Source organism: Capricornis sumatraensis, chromosome 1 (assembly GCF_032405125.1).
Source record: "Capricornis sumatraensis isolate serow.1 chromosome 1, serow.2, whole genome shotgun sequence".
NCBI classification, from domain to species: domain Eukaryota; kingdom Metazoa; phylum Chordata; class Mammalia; order Artiodactyla; family Bovidae; genus Capricornis; species Capricornis sumatraensis.
The window spans coordinates 220516633-220536025 of NC_091069.1; the positions used below are offsets into that span (position 1 = coordinate 220516633).

At 40.6% G+C, this 19393-nt stretch overlaps 1 protein-coding gene across 1 annotated transcript; it reads right to left on the reverse strand.

Moving 5' to 3' along the window:
- Nucleotides 1-4354: 4354 nt before the first annotated feature.
- Nucleotides 4355-9109, reverse strand: LOC138076758 (THO complex subunit 2-like). Its single transcript, XM_068969075.1, has 2 exons — nt 4862-9109; nt 4355-4780 (listed from the first exon to the last, which is right to left on the reverse strand). The coding sequence occupies exons 1-2, from the start codon at nt 9107-9109 to the stop codon at nt 4355-4357; spliced, it is 4674 nt and encodes a 1557-aa protein (XP_068825176.1).
- Nucleotides 9110-19393: the final 10284 nt, after the last annotated feature.

A 19393-nucleotide genomic window follows, 5' to 3' on the forward strand; every position in this document is an offset into this window, starting at 1 on the left:
CTTTGTTCATAGTGATGCTTCCTAAGGCCCACTTGACTTCATATTCCAAGATGTCTGGATCTAGGTGAGTGATCACACCATTGTGATTATCTGGGTTGTGAAGATCTTTTTTGTATAGTTCTTCTATGTATTCTTGCCACCTCTTCTTAATATCTTCTGCTTCTGTTAGGTCCATACCATTTCTGTCCTTTATCAAGCCCATCTTTGCATGAAATTTTCCCTTGGTATCTCTGATTTTCTTGAGGAGATCACTAGTCTTTCCCATTCTATTGTTTTCCTTTATTTTTTTGCACTGATTGCTGAGGAAAGCTTTCTTATCTTTCTTTGGTATTCTTTGGAACTCTGAATTCAAATGGGAATATCTTTCCTTTTCTCCTTTGCTTTTTGCTTCTCTTTTCACAGCTATTTGTAAGGCCTCCTCAGACAGCCATTTTGGTTTTTTGCATTTCTTTTTTTGGTGATGGTCTTGATTCCTCTCTCCTGTACAATGTCATGAATGTCTGTCCATAGTTCATCAGGCACTCTGTCTATCAGAATAGTCCCTTAAATCTACTTCTCACTTCCACTGTGTAATCGTAAGGGATTTGATTTAGGTCAAAGCTGAATGATCTAGTGGTTTTCCCTACTTTCTTTAATTTTAATCTGAATTTGGCAATAAGGAGTTCATTAGCTGAGCAACAGTCCATATATAGTCCATATATAGCATTAATTTGGGCCATTTCCCTTCATATATAAAGTAAGTCCTCGGTTGATGCCTGAGTCTCTGTCCTTGAGAGAATTTTCACTGGTCACCAGCTTTTATGGCCACAACTGAATGGGACTATAGTAAGCATTGGTCTACTTTCAGGTTAAACATAGAGATTGAAAAGTGAAACTTGCTCAGTCATGTCCGACTCTTTGAGACTCCATGGACTGTACAGTCCTTGGAATTCTCCAGGCCAGAATACTGGAGTCGGTAGCCTTTCCCTTCTCTAGGGTATCTTCCCAACGATTACCCACCCATAAACCAAACTAAGACTTTTTCCTTCTTCATCAGCTAATCAAAATGCTGTAGGTGTGAACTGAGAGAGAGGCATGAATGTAACTGTTGTAGATGCCTATGGATCTGGGTCACCTGCTGTTTGTCTGTGTATGCTTAGTCCTGTAAGATTCTTTGAGACCCCGTGGACTGTATCCCTCTAGGCTTCTCTGTCCATGGAATTTCCCAGACATGAATACTGGAGTGGGTTGCTATTTCCTACTGCAGGGAATCTTTCTGACCCAGGAATTGAATCTGTATCTTTTGCATCCTGCATTGGCAGGCAGATTCTTTACCACTGCATGAGCTGGGTAGCTAGGGCCACCTGCTAAAGCAGGTTATTTGTGCTGCCCAGCCCTGCATGTGCAGAATCCTGGATGGACATTCTAATAAGAGAGAGCTGCTCATGATGGAATATTGCAGGACTCTTACTCTTGTGACTTTCTGAGTTCAAGAAAACCCAGCTTGGATTTCCCTGGTGGCTCAGTGGATAAGAGTCTGCCTGCTATGCAGGGGACACAAGTTCTAGCTCTGGTCTGAGAAGACCCCACATGCCTTGGGGCAACTAAGGCTGTGGGCCACAACTACCAAGCCTGTGCTCTAGAGCCCATGAGCTGCAACTATTGAGCCTGCCTGCTGCAACTATTATAGCCCATGAACCTAGAGCCTATGCCCCACAACAAGAAAAGCTGCAGCAATGAGAAGGCCATGCACTGCAATGATGAATAGCCCTCACACACCACAACTAGAGAAAGCCCACATGCAGTAACAAAGACCCAGCTCAGCCAAAAAACAAAGTTGGTTTAAAATAGAAAAACCAGCTTATCATGGACAGCCCTTTTATAAATGATGGACCATGTGGTCATGTGATATTCCATGGTCAGAGAGCCTAACTCTATCAGACCCAGTAGTAAGCCTGGAAATGTTTTGAGAAGATTGGTGATTCCCTCCTGCAAATAGTATGATCTTATTCCAAAATGCTGATGGACTTCGTTGTGATTTTTCTAGTGGAGCTTACCAGAAATTCCACATGAAATTGTTTCCCATAACAGCTACCTTTATGTCTTTAGAGTGGCACTGATCTCTGCCTTTCTTCCTGAGCTTGTTATCTTTGTTAACTTACAGTATTGGCAGATGTGGGCAATTTCAGCAGCTTTCACTTGACCTTCCCAATTAAATAACTGTTATTCTACAGGTCTAGTATTAGGGTTCTTACAATTCCTTTGTGCGTCCATTCCAACTATACATTTGGGGAACTGGTGACATCACCCATAGGTGGGTGTATAGAAAAAGGGACCTACTGTAAACCAGGCCTGTGATAGGACTCCACTTATTATTTGGCTCCTCTATGCCCCTACTCTAACACAAGAGCTGTAATGGTACTTGAGGTCCCTCAGTATCAATATTAACTCAAACCCCATGTTCAAGAATCATTACAATGTTTGGATTTTCTCTTTCTCATAGTATAAGTTTACCCATGTAAAGCATCATGTCCTTTTGACAAAGAACCAGAAGAATCATCACCATGCCTACTTGCAGCAGCAATTCAAGGCACTTCCTTATGGGGACCCAGCCTCTACTTTCGCCAGCGACTTCTGGGTCAGAAAACTGGCTGAGTTTGAAAATGGCAGATAACTATGAACTTATGTTAGGACAGCGTCCTCAAGCTCCTGATCATTTAACTTTGATTTCTTTAGATTGTATACATTGAATAGTTTCTGTTGGCCCATCTCTGTTGGCTCAGATGGTAAAGATTCTGCCTGCCTCCTTGGGAGACCTGGGCTCAATCCCTGGTTCAGGATGACCCCATGGAGGAGGGCATGACAACCCACTCCAATATTCTTGCCTAGAGAATCCCCATGGACAGAGGAGCCTGGCAGGCTACAGTCCATGGGGTTGCAAAAAGTCTCACATGACTAAATGTCTAAGTACAGCACAGCACTAGTTACGAATGTTTCATTAATCATCTCCACAGTTTGTTGATCAAGCCCCCTGGTACCACTCCATCATGATGATTATACCCACATTGTTTCTGACTGTTAAATGCCACCACCTGTTTTTTTAAATCTTCTGGTCCTATCAACCCTATTGCTATGAGGAAACCTACCATGAACACTGATCTTTTCCTGAAAGACCCTAAGTTATTCAGTGATACTGGGGTTCCTCTCACTGGTGCATTTCTTATCATATTGGTAAACAGTGTGTTCTCTGGGCCCTCCCACAGAACTTGGTCAGCTGCTAAACATTTGGACCTTATATAACATATCTATTCCTGTGCACTCACACTTCTCTAAGCCTTTTGATCTCTACTGTTTGCATGGCAGTTTGGAATTTCTAGCTTAATTAGTAAGGGTCATCCTTTTTTCCAGGATTCTAAAAACCCACAAGCCTCCTGGCACTGATTCCCAGGGTCCTTGCCAGCATATTATGTCCTGTGTCACATCCAAGTCAATATTATACCCACCAGTTCCTGATAGTATGTTTCCTAAGTCCTATGACACTCTCTTCCCTCCCTTAACAACCCCAGCACTTCCCAGACCAAACCATCTTGTCTCTTGACTGTAGTTTTTTTTGTCTGGTGGCCAAGAGAAAAGGTGTAGACAGATTGGAAGGGAGGAAGCTGCATATTTCTTTGCCAAACAATGACTTTCGAATTGTTTCTCAAGCAAAGTGAAAGTGAAGTCACTGAGTCATGTCCGACTCTTAGCGACCCCATGGACTGCAGCCCACCAGGCTCCTCCAACCATGGGATTTTCGAGTACTGGAGTGGGTTGCCACTGCCTTCTCTGTCTCAGTCATGAAGCTGTCATAATTACTGGGCAAGGGAAATTTTGATGACACATTTAGGGACACATTAAAAGATAAAATTGGTATCACTGTTAGAACATATGAAGATCATCTTTCCCAGGAACTGAAATTAAAAGTTTTACAAGAAACCAAAATTCTCAAGCAATATAATCATACCAATATTGTAAAACTCATAAAAGTTAGCACACAAATACAGCCTATCTACAAAATTAAGGGACTTGTTCCAGGACGTGATGTCCTCTCCTTTCTGAGAAAGAAGGATGACTTAAAACAGTTAGTGAAATTTTTATTAGATGCTGCTTCTGAATGGCAAATCTCAGGTAAAAATTGTATACACCAGGACCTTGTTGCAAGAAACTGCCTGGAGGTGAAAATAATGTTCTGAAAACCAATGACTTTGGAATGTCTCATCAAGAGGATGGTGGTGTGTATTCATCTTCTGATTTAAAGCACCAGAAGCTCTCAATTATGGGAGATATCATTCTGAGAGTGATGCATGGAGCTTTGGCATCCTCCTCTGGGAGAGCTTCAGCTTAGGGGTCTGTCCACACCCTTTTTGCCACCAGAGGAGATTTTATCCATCTTTTCAGATTTAAATGAGTTGCCACCTTTTTCTTTGCCTGAAGATTTTGACTTATTTTTTTCCTTGTCTCTCTCATTTGGATAAGGAGACTCACATGGACTTTCACTTTTGTGTTTTGAAATCCCCATTGTTCCATTTTCCTCTTTCCGCCTCTTGGTTAAGTCTGGTGGCACTTCTCGGTCATTGTTTGAGTGATCCCTTTTCCGCTCTTTCCTATCCTTTTCATCTTTCTTTTCTCTTTCTCTGGATCTTTCCCTTGACCTGTCCAAATCTTTCTTGTCCATTTCTCTCTCCTTATTCTTGGACAGTGGTAGAGGAGTATGATTAATGTAGAGCTTTGCTGAAGACTCCTTGAGTTCGATGAGACTGTCCTGTAGACAATGAATGGAGATGACAGGTGAGCTGGCATAGTTCTCAGAACCCAGAGGAACTTTGGGAAGTATGGCTGTAACCTTTACTGTTGAGGAATGTGATGGAGAAGGATGGGTATCAATTTTGCGATGTTTCTGTTCCCTTTCAGGCTCTGCAATATCTGATCGGGGAACAGGTGACTTCAAGGACCCAGAAACTGGTGTTTTCTCTCCTCCTTTAACATTTTCCTTTGATTTCATTTCCTTTGCTATATCTCGTTCTCTGGACAGCTCCTTCTCTCTTTCCTTTTCTTGAGTTGACTTTGATTCTACATTCGGGACAGTGGTCTTGAATTTCTCATCTTTAGCTTTTTCTTCCTTCTTGAATTTTTCTTTCTCTTTGTCAGATTTAGGTGTTCTTTCCTTCGTCTCTCTTGCTTTTTCATCTTTATTTGGCCGTTCTTCCTTTGGTTTTTCTTTACCATCTTTACCAAGTACTGGAGTCTTTTCTTTTTTCTCTTTTTCTTTCTCTTTTCCTTTCTCTTTGTCATTTTCTTTAACAGCTTTGCTGCTGTTAGAGCCACTATTTCCATTACTTGAATTCCCTTTTGGAGTGGCACTAGAAGCCTTATTAACAGCTTTCACACGACACTGAGATCTCTCCTTCGATTTATCAGTGTCCTCGATACTGCTTTCGTCCAACTTAGATACACTTCTGATCAGCGATGAAGAAGGTCCACCACCAGGCCTATTTTGTACACTGGCAACTGCATTCCTCAGAGGGGGGTCTTTGTGGTGAAGCTCATTTTCAGGTATCATGTATGACTTTCTACTTTTCAACTGCCCAGAGTAGCCCATAGCCAATGCATATAGATCTGGCCTCTTCTCTTTTTCCTCTTGGCAGATTTTATGCACTCTTCTTTCCAAAGCCTGACCCAGATTCAAAACTTTTGGGTACCAAGGAAGTATTTTTGTTAGCACAATCAAGATATTCCTGATGTGAGTATATTCGCCTGTTTCAAGGCAATGTACTGATGCCTTGGTTAGTTTGTAATGCCATTTGTGTACAACATGTCGAAAATTTTCATAGTCTAATTGATCAGCTTTATTTCCACCATCAAATCCAGTTGCTCGTAATATAGTAAGGAATCCTGGATAATTTCCACATTCCTTTTCATATATGGCTCTATCACTGTGCCACCTGGTCACAGTCTCTAACATGCAGCAAAGGAATCTCCCATATCGACTAGCTTCATTTTCAGTACAGCTTGCGACTGTGTAAATTATATCAGAGAAAACTCGATCATAGCAAAGAAGTGTGGAAAAATTTGGAGTTTTCTGTTGATGTACCAATTCAACAAAACGAGCACAGTAAACAGCATCAATCGCTGAAAAAATACATCGAGGAAATATACACAACTGTAGAAATTTTGTGATGGTCTCATTTTTGGTAGATTTTGCTAAAAGCCAGTTGTCCTTTTCCAGTTTCAGTCTCTGCAGAACTCGCTGTACATGTTCCATCTGTTTCTTTTCTTCTTCGAGAAGCTTGTCCTGAAGGGCAGTACATTGCTCCTTCTCTTTTTTCTTTTTATTTGGAGGCATTTCCTGATTGCCATCAATTGCTTTCATCTGGATTTTAAGTTTATTGACTTCCCGTTCATAGCTGGTATGTGGAACTGCAAGGTCATACATTGTCAATGACCAGAATGTGGCACAGAATTGAGGGCTGACGTCATCCCAGACTTTGGAAACGTGTAAGGAAACCACTGCTTCATGAACAGGAGCCATCACCATTTCACACGATGTGTACTTATGAACTTTATGCTGCTGTTTACTTCCCTTCTCTGATTTTTTAAGTTCATCATACTTTGACGAAATATGGTGTGCATACATTGGCCTGGACAGGAAAAACGCTGCATCGTGAGGTGTGTGAAATTCATTACAGAGCACATCAATTGAAGGCACTTGCTTTATATAATCTTCTGTGCTTAGATTAGATGCTAAAAACCCACCAAACTGTACCAGGGTATCATGGCACTGATCATAGAGTTTTCCCACAAGTTTTAAATGTTTCTCTCCACCTTCCTGAAAGATTATCCCATTCCTCTGCTGAGCCATAAGCAAGCAGAGAGGAAGAGCAAGATCATGGTCTAATAGTGCATCCTTTAATCTCTGGGAGGATTTTTTAGTGTTTCTTATCTGGCCAAAATAACCACCCTCAGCTTTTAGTTGCTCTCCACCAGTCATGGCTTCTAGTTGCTCCATTGTCATTTCTTCTGTAATTTCTATTCCTGCCATTTTTTGTATCACTTCTTTCAGTATAAGCAGGTCAAAACTTTTGCCTGCCTTTAGCTGATTAGCCACATACTGAAGAAGACCAGCAAGATCAATTGGATATTTACGAAAAACTGAACCACAGAAACTAGCCAGATTCTGAAGCCAACTTGAGATTGTTGTGTCGTCATGTTTCATTTTCTCCTTTTCTGGATTAGCTAAAGCTTCAATGATACAATAGGCCAATACATCATAATTCAACAAAGTGAGGTATTTCAATGAATCTATTATAGGTGTTATCAAGTTATCATACTTCTGTATTTGTGACAAGATATAATCAAACAAAATGGTTGGATTGCTGTGGCTCAGCTTCCCAATTTGTCTTCCAGAAGGCTTCACATTTTCCTTGGTTAGACGCTTCATGATATATTTGGCTCTGTCTATTGTTTGAGCTTTAACTTTTACTAAAAGTGCATGACTGTTGTAAGTTTCATTCTTCCACTGGCCATACAGACGATATCTATGCTGATATGGAAATATTTTAAACATTCCCCATAGTTCCTCAGACATACAAGCATTGCAGTCCATCAAAGAAAGAGATGGGAGTAATACCTGGTCAGTAATGCTAAGCAAACAGCTAAGGATAACTTCCGTTTTCTCTTTATCTTCTTGTTTGCTTCCATCAGACTGAAACTCCTTCATAAATGACTTGCCTATCCGCACCATTTTTGCGAATAAAATGGGATCGTGAGAAAGGTGGGGACCAAGGTAACAGAACATATTGAAGACGTCTCTCTTCAAATCTTCAAAGCTCTCTGCTTGTTTTGGTGCTCTCTTATTTTGCAAAGCACTAACAGGTGAGCCTTTAGCGCCTTTAGGAACACCAACTCTTCGGTAGAGAGGCTCAATAGTTATATGAATAAGCTTGCAAATAGCAAGGGCTATTAGTTTATGTGAAGCTGCGTAGTATGGCGGCATCTGATCCATAATGCTCTGCGCATGCTGCCAATCCCCAATCTTTAACAAGGCTTCCAACAAACCAAGTTTTTGGTTGTCAGGTGGTTTCTCCACTTTTTCCTCTTTTTCCTTTTCTTTCTCTCTCTCGTCAGTTTTATCAGAAGACAATACAACCATTGTAAGTTTTCTAATGATCTGCTTAGCTTCTACAATTTCTTGTTTGTGTTCATCCATAATGCAATTATCAGCTGGAAGAAGATGTACATAAAGATCATCTAAATCAATAAGGTTAAATTGTAGAAGTACTGCTGCAACTCTGTATAAAGATGAAGGAGTCTCTCCAATTGGTTCCTGATAAAACTTGAATTTGAACCCAAGAATATGACACAGTGTTTGCGGTTCACACATACTCATGTAAGATTCTAATAAAGATATAAAGAAGTCATCCTGTTCTGGCCTGCATTCAAACACTTCTAAAATGACATCCAGAACTCTATTGGGATCCAGATTAAAGCATCCTATTAAAGATTTTATATTTTCTAAGATTAAATCACCAGTAATATTTCCAGATAAATCTTGCCCCAGTTCAGCAATCAGCTTGGCATAACCTTCATTTTCTTCTCTTAACAAATTAAATTTTTGCTGCTTATAAAAGAGTTTTGTCTTGATTTTAACTGACTTTTGATTGAATTGCTGTGATTGTTTGATAAGCCCTAACGATTCCAATGTTTCTGGATCCAAGCGTTCCTTTAGAACTGTGTCTGAAACTAAATACAAACATGCTAATACCAATCGTGTAAAACAGTCTCCTTTGCTTTTTTCTTCTAAACAATTTGTCTCAATATCTAATATGCAGAATACATCAGCAAGAATGGAGGGCATATCCTCACGAAATTCACTAATGTCACTAAGAACATTAGACGCCTGTTCATGCTTTAGATTTCCTTTAATGACATGGTATGATAATTCATAAAGAGCTTGCTGGAAATCTCTATAAGTTGAACTATCGTGGCTTTTATTTTCACTGAGGATCCGGCATAAACGTAAAAATTCGCCTCTCCCTGATTTCTCCCAGTTCTTTATCCACTCTACGGGAATCACCACAGTTGCGGCCGCCATCTTCCCCTCACTAGTAACAGAGGCGGAACCGGAAGTTGTAAGGCACCGGTCCGCAGCATGGCGGTTCTTGTCTCTGCAGGCCGATTGCTCCCGAGACTGCTCAAGCAAAGGGGGAATGAAGAATTTTCAGTGGAGAGAATTGAGCCGTTGATGAATAACCAGATTGTCCAGAAAAAATCTAGGCCATGTTTTTTAGTGTGTAAACTCAAATATCACCATCACAGATCTCGGGGTCTCTCACTCCTGCCTAACCAACAAACTCTGACGTTAGTAAGTAGAGTTGCCTGGTAGAAGTGGAGAATGCAACTTTGTCCAGAGATCCACTACCTTTAGAATTAACTCTGCAAGTTTTTCTGCCCTTTCACAGCAGGAGGCAAATATATATATAGCCACCCAGTAAACCATCTAACTTTCATATTTTTCCCTAAATTAAGTATTAATCACCCTCAGCCTTTATTATTATTCTCTAATGAGTACGGAGAATATATTCATTTTCCTTTACCCTATTGAATTTTTGCTGCGACTTCTGTAGTAAGATTAACAAAAGAAAAACAATCAAAAGTTTAACATGCATACTTCATGGTATACATGGGAGATACTCAGGGAAAATTAAGTTCCCAAGGTAGCTTAAATTTTAGACTTAAATACCATCTTTACTGATTTCCCTGGTGGCTTAGCAGTAAAGAATCTGTCTGCCAATGCAGGAGATGCAGATTCAGGCTGTGGGCCGGGAGGATCCCTGGAGGAGAAAATGGATACCGATTATTCTTGCCTAGGAAATCCCAAGAGCAAAGGAGGCTGGAAGGTTATAGACTGTGGGGTCGCAAAGAATCAGATATGACTAAGTGACTAAACAACAACAACCATCTTAATAGAAAGGGGAGGGGAATATGGGATTCTTAGGGAAGAATAAATAATTTTTAGGATGATGAGTGGGCCTTTTCAGAAGACTAGATGGTAGGTATGATAGTCTGTGACAATGTTTGTCAAGTTGTCACCTTCTATTCTTCTCTCCTTTGATGAGTCAATCTCCCCTGACTGATGCAGTTCCCAGGGAGGAGATCTATGACAGTCAAGTCTCTTTTGGAGGATCTGTCTTTAGGCAAAAAAGGGAGTTCAGAGAAAGCCTCTTCCTGCATTTGCTGTTTTTCAAGTACCTATAGCTCAAAATAATCAATATACCAAAGTGGCATATTTTAGGGTGGCATGCTCTGAACTTTCGCAGTTGTATTTTGGAGTGACATATTCTGCTACCTTTTAAAGGCACTGAGGACCTCCCAGGTGATACAGTAGTAATAAAAAAAAAAAAAAAAATCTGCCTGCCAATGCTGGAGACACAGAGATGCAGATCAGTCCCTGGATGGGAAGATCCCCTGGAGCAGGGAATGGCAACCCACTCCAGTATTCTTGCTAGGAAAAAAATCCCATGGACAGAGGTGCCTGGCAGGCTACAGTCCATGGAGTTGCATAGTTAGACATGACTACGCAACTGAGCAAACATGGCACAACAAAGGCATTACTAGAATGAATCATTTGATTCCCCTTTTCTTAATATTACTGTTCCTTCCTGAAATTTATAATACCTGGGACAGTCCCTATTCCCCTCCAAGTTTACCACCTTGAAAGTTTAACAATTTCACCACTACAGCAGGCCAGGGTACCCATAATCTACCAGCCAACTGGTAGGTGACCCAACTCCAAAATCTTCAGTCTCCTTTCTAGGATGACTCCTGACATTAACAACCGTAGGTTGAATCCCATTGCATCCAGGTGGATTTTTGGAGAAACTCCTATAACTAACACCCACAAGGAACTGAAGGAAACAGGGTCAGGTCGAGGGAGAAATTAAACTGATAACAGTTGCAAAGGAAGTCTCAGCTGATCTCATGGGGAGCTCTGAAACTGGAATACTCACCCCAGTAGTGTATGGGGGCAGTGGAGAAAGGGGATCAGAGGTTAGTTTTGTAACTTCCTATATTTAAGAGTCATTGGATGTGTATTGCTTAGAATATTGGGCAAAGCAGGTCTTTCCACTTAAGGGCAATTCTCGGGGAGAGACTGCTGGGAGAGCTCTGCAGGCCTCTCACAGCCCTGGAGGTTAGGAAAATGAGAGTTTCTGCCTGGAAAGGGAATCTGGGCCATGCACCAAACACTTTACTTTTGGTTTTGAGAGTCCTATGTGATTTGGGGGCAACGTATTAGATAGATTAATGTTGTTAAAGCTTGTAAGCTCTTAACCACACACAAATGATATAAGGAAAGATAATCTAGAGCTATGTATGGCAAGGAGATCCAACCAGTCCATTCAGAAGGAGATCAACCCTGGGATTTCTTTGGAAGGAATGATGCTAAAGCTGAAACTCCAGTACTTTGGCCACCTCATGAGAAGAGTTGACTCACTGGGAAAAACTCTGATGCTGGGAGGGATTGGGGGCAGGAGGAGAAGGGGACGACCGAGGATGAGATGGATGGATGGCATGGACTCGATGGACGTGAATCTGAGTGCACTCCGGGAGATGGTGATGAACAGGGAGGCCTGGCGTGCTGCGATTCATGGGGTCACAAAGAGTCAGACATGACTGAGCAACTGAACTGAACTGATGGCAAAAGGGAAGATTCAACCTAGAATTATAAACTACAGAAAACTCAGAAGTACATAAATTTTTTTTTTTTGGTTTATTTATTTTTTTTTTTAATTTTAAAATCTTTAATTCTTACATGTGTTCCCAAACATGAAACCCCCTCCCACCTCCCTCTCCATAACATCTCAAAAAAAAAAAAAAGAAGTACATAACTTAACACCCCTGGATAATCAAGGATGGACTGTGTTCAGGAATTATCAAGTGCCCTTGTGCTAAAGCATGGTTTCTTATTTCATAAGTCACCAGAAATTTGAATTTTGTAAGAGGAAAGGAAAGCTTGTTCTCATCTGACTTTCCTGAAGGCTTGTGGTAAAGTAAGAGTTCATGGTGAGATTCTTTGGCAGTTAAAAACAAAAAGTCAGATTTCTGAACATTTACTGAGTGGTCAGTATGGAGACCTCAGATAAGCAAATGCACCAACTGGAGGTTTGATTGTGGCTTATTTAAATCTAGAAAGGGCCTGAAAAGTCTGTATACAACTTTAGTTGTGTATTCTGTAGGCAACTGTAAGTGCTGCATAATCTTAATTTTATTCTCTATATCATATTGGTGCATATGTTTGCCATGATTAGACAATGGCCAGCAATAACTAGACTTGAAATAGTGGATTAGGAAGTACTAGTTTTAACTCTTTGATGATTTCTATTATGATAATACAAAAGAAAAAAACCACCAAGCAGGGCATCCCAAAGAAACTGCATAAGCATCTAAAGTAAATAACCAAAGAGAAGAAGAAAGAGTAGATTTCAAAACAAGAACTTAGGTCTGTGCACAGTTGTCTTCAGATCAGTCAAGTTGTGTTAAAGGGAACCTAGGCAATAGAAAATGTAGGACTCTCCCATCTTCCATTCTCAGGCTAAAAATCATCTAATTAGTTTTTAAAAAATAAACTGACTTGAGTTTGAGATGGAAATAATTATCTAAATTCACTTGGTAATAAAGCAAGTTAGAATTTATTGAGTTATCGTAGCTGTACACTTAGACTTGTAACTAATTTCCTCATTTAGACATCCATTTATTAACAGTTTAATTGCACAAAAATGACTATGTCACTAAGGTATTCATTTCCTTTCCCCTTGTTCACTCACACCTACTATGTTTCAGACATTGCCTGGTATAAGGGATAAAAAATGACTTAGAAACAATTCCTATCCTCAAGGAACTCACTGTTTAGTAAGGTAGATAGACATGAATAGGATACAAGCTACAGAAAAATACAGGAAAGACAGTGAGTCATTAAATAGAATACTTATTGACTACCTATCATGTTCCAGGTTCTAATACTGATGAAATAGGGATAAAGCATTATATGTATTCTCAGTAAACTCATGGGAGGAATATCTTGCCTGGGCTCATTTGTCTTTGAACGGGAAGGGACATATCATCATCAGACTGGAATGATGTGTGAGAATATGTAAGTTTTAGTAATTTCATACTTAATGATTTCAATAGTCCAACTGAAATAGATTTCTATCTTTTCATAGAAATAGTGCCAAGGTGAATTTTGGCTTCCTCATAGTGCCAAGGTGAATTGGCAAGGTGCCATAGTTCATAGTGCCAAGGTGACTTTTGGCTTCCTCAGTAGTACTTATTCATCTGGTTATAGGAGCTGAGAAGAGAAAATTGTAGATGTCTAGGCTGGAATACTGCCATAGTGGTGAAGATGGAAAGGGAGTATGGGAGCTGAGGATACTGGCAAGAGAACAGTTCAGTAGATTACTGTGCTCTTTGTAGCTGAACACCAGAGATTATAGATTCTAAGCAAAGTCAGGAACAAAGTGAAGGTGACAGCTGAGAAATTGGAAAAAATAAATCAAGTAAATTTAATTTGATGAGACTAATGCGTATGCTAGGGTGATGGAGTAAGAGCTGGAAAAATATGAGATTGTTCTTTGATGGCAAGTTAATGAAGCTTCATGTTTCAAAGGAGGAGACTTCCAAGTCATGATAAGAGCAAGTGAATGTGAAAGCCAGTGGAGTTACAGAGATCAAAGCACCATGAAGGGGCGAGGGCGTCAGAGAACTCATCCATTTACAGCTGATAGTAGGCAGAATGATGGTGCAAGTTGGAGTGGAGAGGAAGGAAGTGGTCCTCAGTGGAAGGATGATCACCACCCAGTAGCTTGCTTCTCAGGGATCCTCAGAATTACACTGTTTGGTACATTCCCTTGCCTGGAGGAGAAGGTAAAGATGCCAGTGAGAATTATCTCTGGGAGGCCGAGTTTTATCTTGGCCCATGCTCTTCTTGTCAGAAAGATCTAAGGTCTCTAAATGAGCATCAAGGAGAGAGAACTTACTTCTCGATGCAAAACAGGAAGTTAGCAGTATAACCTGAAAGATCTCTTTACTTTATTGTGTTAATTTCCTCTTTAAAAAGTATTTTCTGCCTGGTTGCTTCCTAATTAGAAGGATGTGGGGCAACAGAAAACTCACTATCCTGGGTTTCAGAAAATCTTTATAACCCAGTTTTATCTCCTGGATGAGATATCACATAGACACTTCACATAATATCCCTTACCCCATTCCAGAAAAAGTAACAGCATTTGGAAACTAATCTGAGGTAGGAAGAAATATACTGTATTAAAGAAACTAAAAGAAAACCACTGAGATTAGAGGGAGACAATGAGGGGGAACGCTACCTCAGAGAGGGGTGAGGACAATCAAATAAGTAGTGGGCATGAGATTGCTTTTGTATTATAATACCCAAACAGATGTTATCGTTGTGGTTTTTTTGTTTGTTTGTTTGTTTGTTTTTTGGCAAGTGAGATGCTGAGAGTTACTTTAAGCTTTCTGTATCATTCAGGACATAGTCAGGAAAACACAAACTACTCTAAGACTTCCAAACAGAGGGGTTTAATTACACTGCTTCCTCAATTTGGGTCACCAAGAAATGACAACTTGGGACAAGGATTTGAGCACATGTAATTTTTCTGAAGATGTGCTCTTTAAGAAAAGTGAAGAAGAGAGCAAATCAGGATAGAGAAGAAGATAGAACCAAGCAAAGATGGGACTCAAGCCACGCACAGCCTTGGCCTGATCCACAGGGAGCAGTCTCTAGGTCATAAACCCCACAGAAGAATTGTCCCTCCCTTGACAAAACAGGGTCAGCATTTCATAACCATCAGCACTGGCTGTGGCTGCTTTGTCAACTCCATCAGACACGTCTCAGAGAAGGAGGCTGGTTTTGAACTCTCAGCAGTCAAAACTCATAGTAGCAGGGCAATGGGTACCTCAGGCCAGTAAGGAGACCTAGAAGGAGCTGCACTATCTCCTGAAACAGCTGGTGAAAAAACAGAGACACCTATGAGGAGATGGTGAGGCCACCCAGACTTTGGCAAAAGCAGAAAGAAGCTATCATTCCTAGGCCTGGAGGGAAGCAGAAGTGATATAAGAGCCCACAGCCAGGATGTTTTGTGGGATGCAAACATGGCAGACATTAACCAGAAGGAGCTGGGACCACAGGAAGAGGAGCTGCCTGGAAGAAGTCAGAACTAGGAAAGAGATGCTGCCACGCAGGCATGTGTGCTAAGTTGCTTCAGTCATATCTGACTGTTTGTGACCCTATGGACTGTAGCCCATGGTTCCTCTGTCCATGGGATTTTCCAGCCAAGAATACCGGAGTGGACTACCATGCCCTCTTCCAAGGGTTCTTCTGGAACCAGGAATCAAACCCACATGTCTTATGTTTTGTGCATTGACAAGCAGATTCTTTACCTCCAGCACCACTTGGTGCTGCCATAAATGGCATGAAAATCAAAAGGGGGAAAAAAAAAAAGAGGGAAAACATCACTGCCATCTTCCTTCCTCTGACCCCACTCTTGCCTCCCATTGGATGAATGAACCTACCCACAGCCTGAGGAAGGTCATTCCTTGCCATTCAAACCAGGGCAGGAGAAATTTGAGAAATAGACTCAAAGTCAACACATTAACTGGGCACCCACTAGAAAAACTGAGAGCAGCTACTGTTAGGAAGGTGAGGGCCATTATTTGAGGGCAGAGTATTTAGATATAAGATTTTCCACATTTAGTGAATCTTTGGATTTGCATAAGGAAAGCTGGTTAAGACATGGAGTCTCTGGAGGGGCAGCTACCCAAACAAAACCTGGGGGATCCATAGCCAATTTGCAACCCCAAAGGTTGCTCTGCATAAGGAAGTAGATTTATGAGTACAGTGCTTATTATTAATTTCTAGTGAATATTCTGAGGATATACAGGTATCCCCTCTAACTTCTTACCTTTGCTACTTTCTAAAGGAGTAAAATTCTATTTATAGGAAATTGTTTGGGGAGAGGGGTGGCAGGGAGAAAAGATGTCAGTCATCTTTGGGAAAGAGAAGAGAATTGTTAGAACCATTCCTGATCTTGAAAACCTGTATCAGCAACACAGCTTTGGCAATAGCATAGAGGGTTCCTGGGGAATGGAAACCAAAAGGGCAGTTGGGTAAAAAAAAAAGATATAACAAAATAAAATAGACCAAGACAGCACACAGGTTTTGGAAACTAAATAACCTATTTTTGTCATTCATTCCTCAATTAAAATTGATTTCTGCATTTCAAATCTGACCTTTTATTTTATTGATCACATTGCCTCTTTTCATTAAAAAAAAAAAATGCTATCACATTTCTCCCCAAGGTGACTCTGAAAATGTGCACTATGTGATAACTTGCAAGATACTTATTTAACACTTGAGAGAAATGATCTATAGACATTTTGATGAAATGCTTTATCCCAGTCTCATGCTTGGCTGGTGGTATTTTACAGGTTCTTTTGCAAGTAGGTTCATTTAAAAAAAAACAAACGTTTTTTTCAGGTGGTGATGAGAAATGGGTAATTTATAACTTGATAATATCATACCTAGGTGCTTCATTGTCTTGGGACTCATATATCTTGATTGAATATAAAACATCACTATTTGAGTCTTAGAAAGTATTTGCTAGTAGATATTTTTCTTCCTTATTAATGAGAATTAAAGGATTCTGGAGGCAGAAAGTTCTAATCAATTCAAGCATTACTACTTATTTCCCTGAGAAGCCTTTCAAAGATCAAATTCATGTTTTCATGCAAGAACTTTCTGAAGAACTTGAAGCAACTGTTAAAGCATCTGGTAGTTTAAATGGTTCTTTCTGAGAAATATTAAACATTAGCTTTCTAAAATTGCACGATTATAGAAAGAATAAAATGAATTCATGTACTAGAGTGGACTGAGGGTTAGCAAACAAGTTCCATATAGGAAGAAACATGGTTAGCTTTTTAATTTTTCTGCTTTAGGATCTCCCCTTTCACATCCCTAACATCATCATTCTTTTGTCTTAATGTTACACAATGGTGGGAAATGACAAGAAAGAGAATGCTGAAGAGGTATCAGTAGAAAAAAGCTGCCAAGAAGAGAGTGTTGTGGGATTTTAAATAGACTAGAGAATGGACATGGGTCTGCCTTTCATGGTGTAGGGAGTAGAGTTTTGAGCAGAAAGTCATATTTTGAGGTCATCTAGTCTCTCTTACACCCTTTAAGTAAAATTGTACCTGATATAAAATAGAACATGGGAAACATAAGAAAAAGCCCCTAAAGTATTACTTAAATGTTCTCTCTGCTGGCACCCCTATTCCCATAATCATAAAAGCCCCAAATACATGGCTTGATTTCTACAAGTTACTGAAACCAATTAACCCATGAATTTTGTCACCATCTCATTAAATGGGAACAGAAAGAGATTTTTTTTTTCTTTCAAAAAGAAGCCTCATTCTTGGATCCTATGGCTTTTATCCAGTTTTCCAGCAGCTTTCCTTCCCTCACTCTGGCTTCTAAAGTCCATCACCTTCATCAGCCACATATATCTACCAGGCTCCTACCTTGTGGGACACAAATTGACCTGTGCTATGTGCATGAGTGTGTGTGTGTGTGTGCTCTGTCGCTTTAGTCTATGTCTGACTCTTTGCAACCCTATGGACTGTAGCTTGCCAGGTTCCTCTGTCCACGGGATTACCCAGGCAAGAATACTGGAATGGGTTGCCATTTCTTCCTCCAGGGAATCTTCCCAACCCAGAGATCGAAACTGCGTCTCCCACATCTCCTGTATTACAGGTGGATCCTTTACCCACTGAGCCACCTGGGAAGCCCAACCTGAAATATGGAGGATACAAATAAAGGGGACTGGGCTCTGCCACTTAGGAACTCCAGACCTCGCCACCTCAGTATGACAGCCTGGTACTCTCCTCTTCCACCTTTTAGTGATTCTACCATCCTTGAAGCTTGAGACAGCTGCCCCCTTTCTATGAGTTCTCCAGTATGAATCTCCCTTACTTTCTGGAATTAGGAACTATAAAAATAGAGAAAGAGAGTTATCATAGGCCAGGAGATAGAGTGGCCAGGAGATACTTTTGAAGTAAAAAGACATGAAAAGCTCAGCCTGGAAGAGTCAGCCAGAATGGTTCAAGCATGGAGGGGTAGGAAGGACTGTCTAATGATGGAAATGATGCATGAAAGGGGCAGAGGTGTGGAGTCAAAAATCCAGTCTGTGTTTTGGTTAAACCACTTTGAAAAATTCTGTGTAGGAAAATAATGATGGCATAGATTAGTGGTTCTCAAATTTTAAGTCAGTGTTGTCCAAGAGAAATGTGTGTGTGTTTATGTGTGTATGCAATCGTGCACTCAGTCGTGTCTAATTCTTTGTGACCCCATGGACTGTGACTCCAGGCTCCTCTGTCCATGGGATTTCACAGGCAAGAATACTGGAGTGGGTTGCCATTTCCTTCTCCAGGGGATCTTCCCCACCCAGGAACCTGTGTTTCCTCCATTTGGCAGGCAGATTCTTTACCACTGTGCCACCTGGGAAGCCCAGTGCAAGCCATATATGTAATTTCTAGCAGGCACATTAAAAAATTGAAATAGGTAAAATTCATTGTAACAATACATTTCCTTTAACCTGCCCAAAATAATTTCAACATTTTATTAATTTAGAATATCATTTACATGACTTTCATATCCTCTTTTTGTACTGGGTCTTTAAATTTTATTGTGTTCTTGATATTATAGTCCATCTCAATTTGGACTAGCCACATCTCAAGTGCTCAATAACCACAGGTAGCTACCACATTAGACAGCACAGCTTTGATATATGTCAGAATCTTATTGAAATACAGTTTTCTGGTTTCATCTCAAGGATTTCTGACTCACAAGATCTGGGGTGAGGTCCAATAATTTGCATTTCTAGCAAGTTCTCAGGTGATGCAGATGCTCCTGGTCTGGAACCACTAGTTTGCATAAGTGGCTTTCAAACCTGGCTTCAAATTAGAAATACCTAAGTTAAGGAAATGGCAATCCACTCCAGTACTATTGCCTGGAAAATCCCATGGACAGAGGAGCATGGTAAGCTATAGTCTATGGGGTCGCAAAGAATCGGACACGACTGAGCGACTTCACTCTTCACTCACTCAAAGAGCGGAGAAGGCAATGGCACCCCACTCCAGTACTCTTACCTGGGAAATCCCATGGACGGAGGACCCTGGTAGGCTGCAGTCCATGGGGTCGCTAAGAGTCGGGCACGACTGAGCGAGTTCACTTTTGCTTTTCACTTTCATGCATTGGAGAAGGAAATGGCAACCCACTCCAGTGTTCTTGCCTGGAGAATCCCAGAGACTGTGG

Excerpts from the sequence above, each read along its gene's own strand:
- LOC138076758 (XM_068969075.1), bottom strand. The coding sequence starts at position 9,109 with ATGGCGGCCGCAACTGTGGTGATTCCCGTAGAGTGGATAAAGAACTGG. Across the intron at positions 4,781-4,861 it reads CACATTCCTCAACAGTAAAG|GACAGTCTCATCGAACTCAA; the intron begins GTTACAGCCATA and ends CATTGTCTACAG.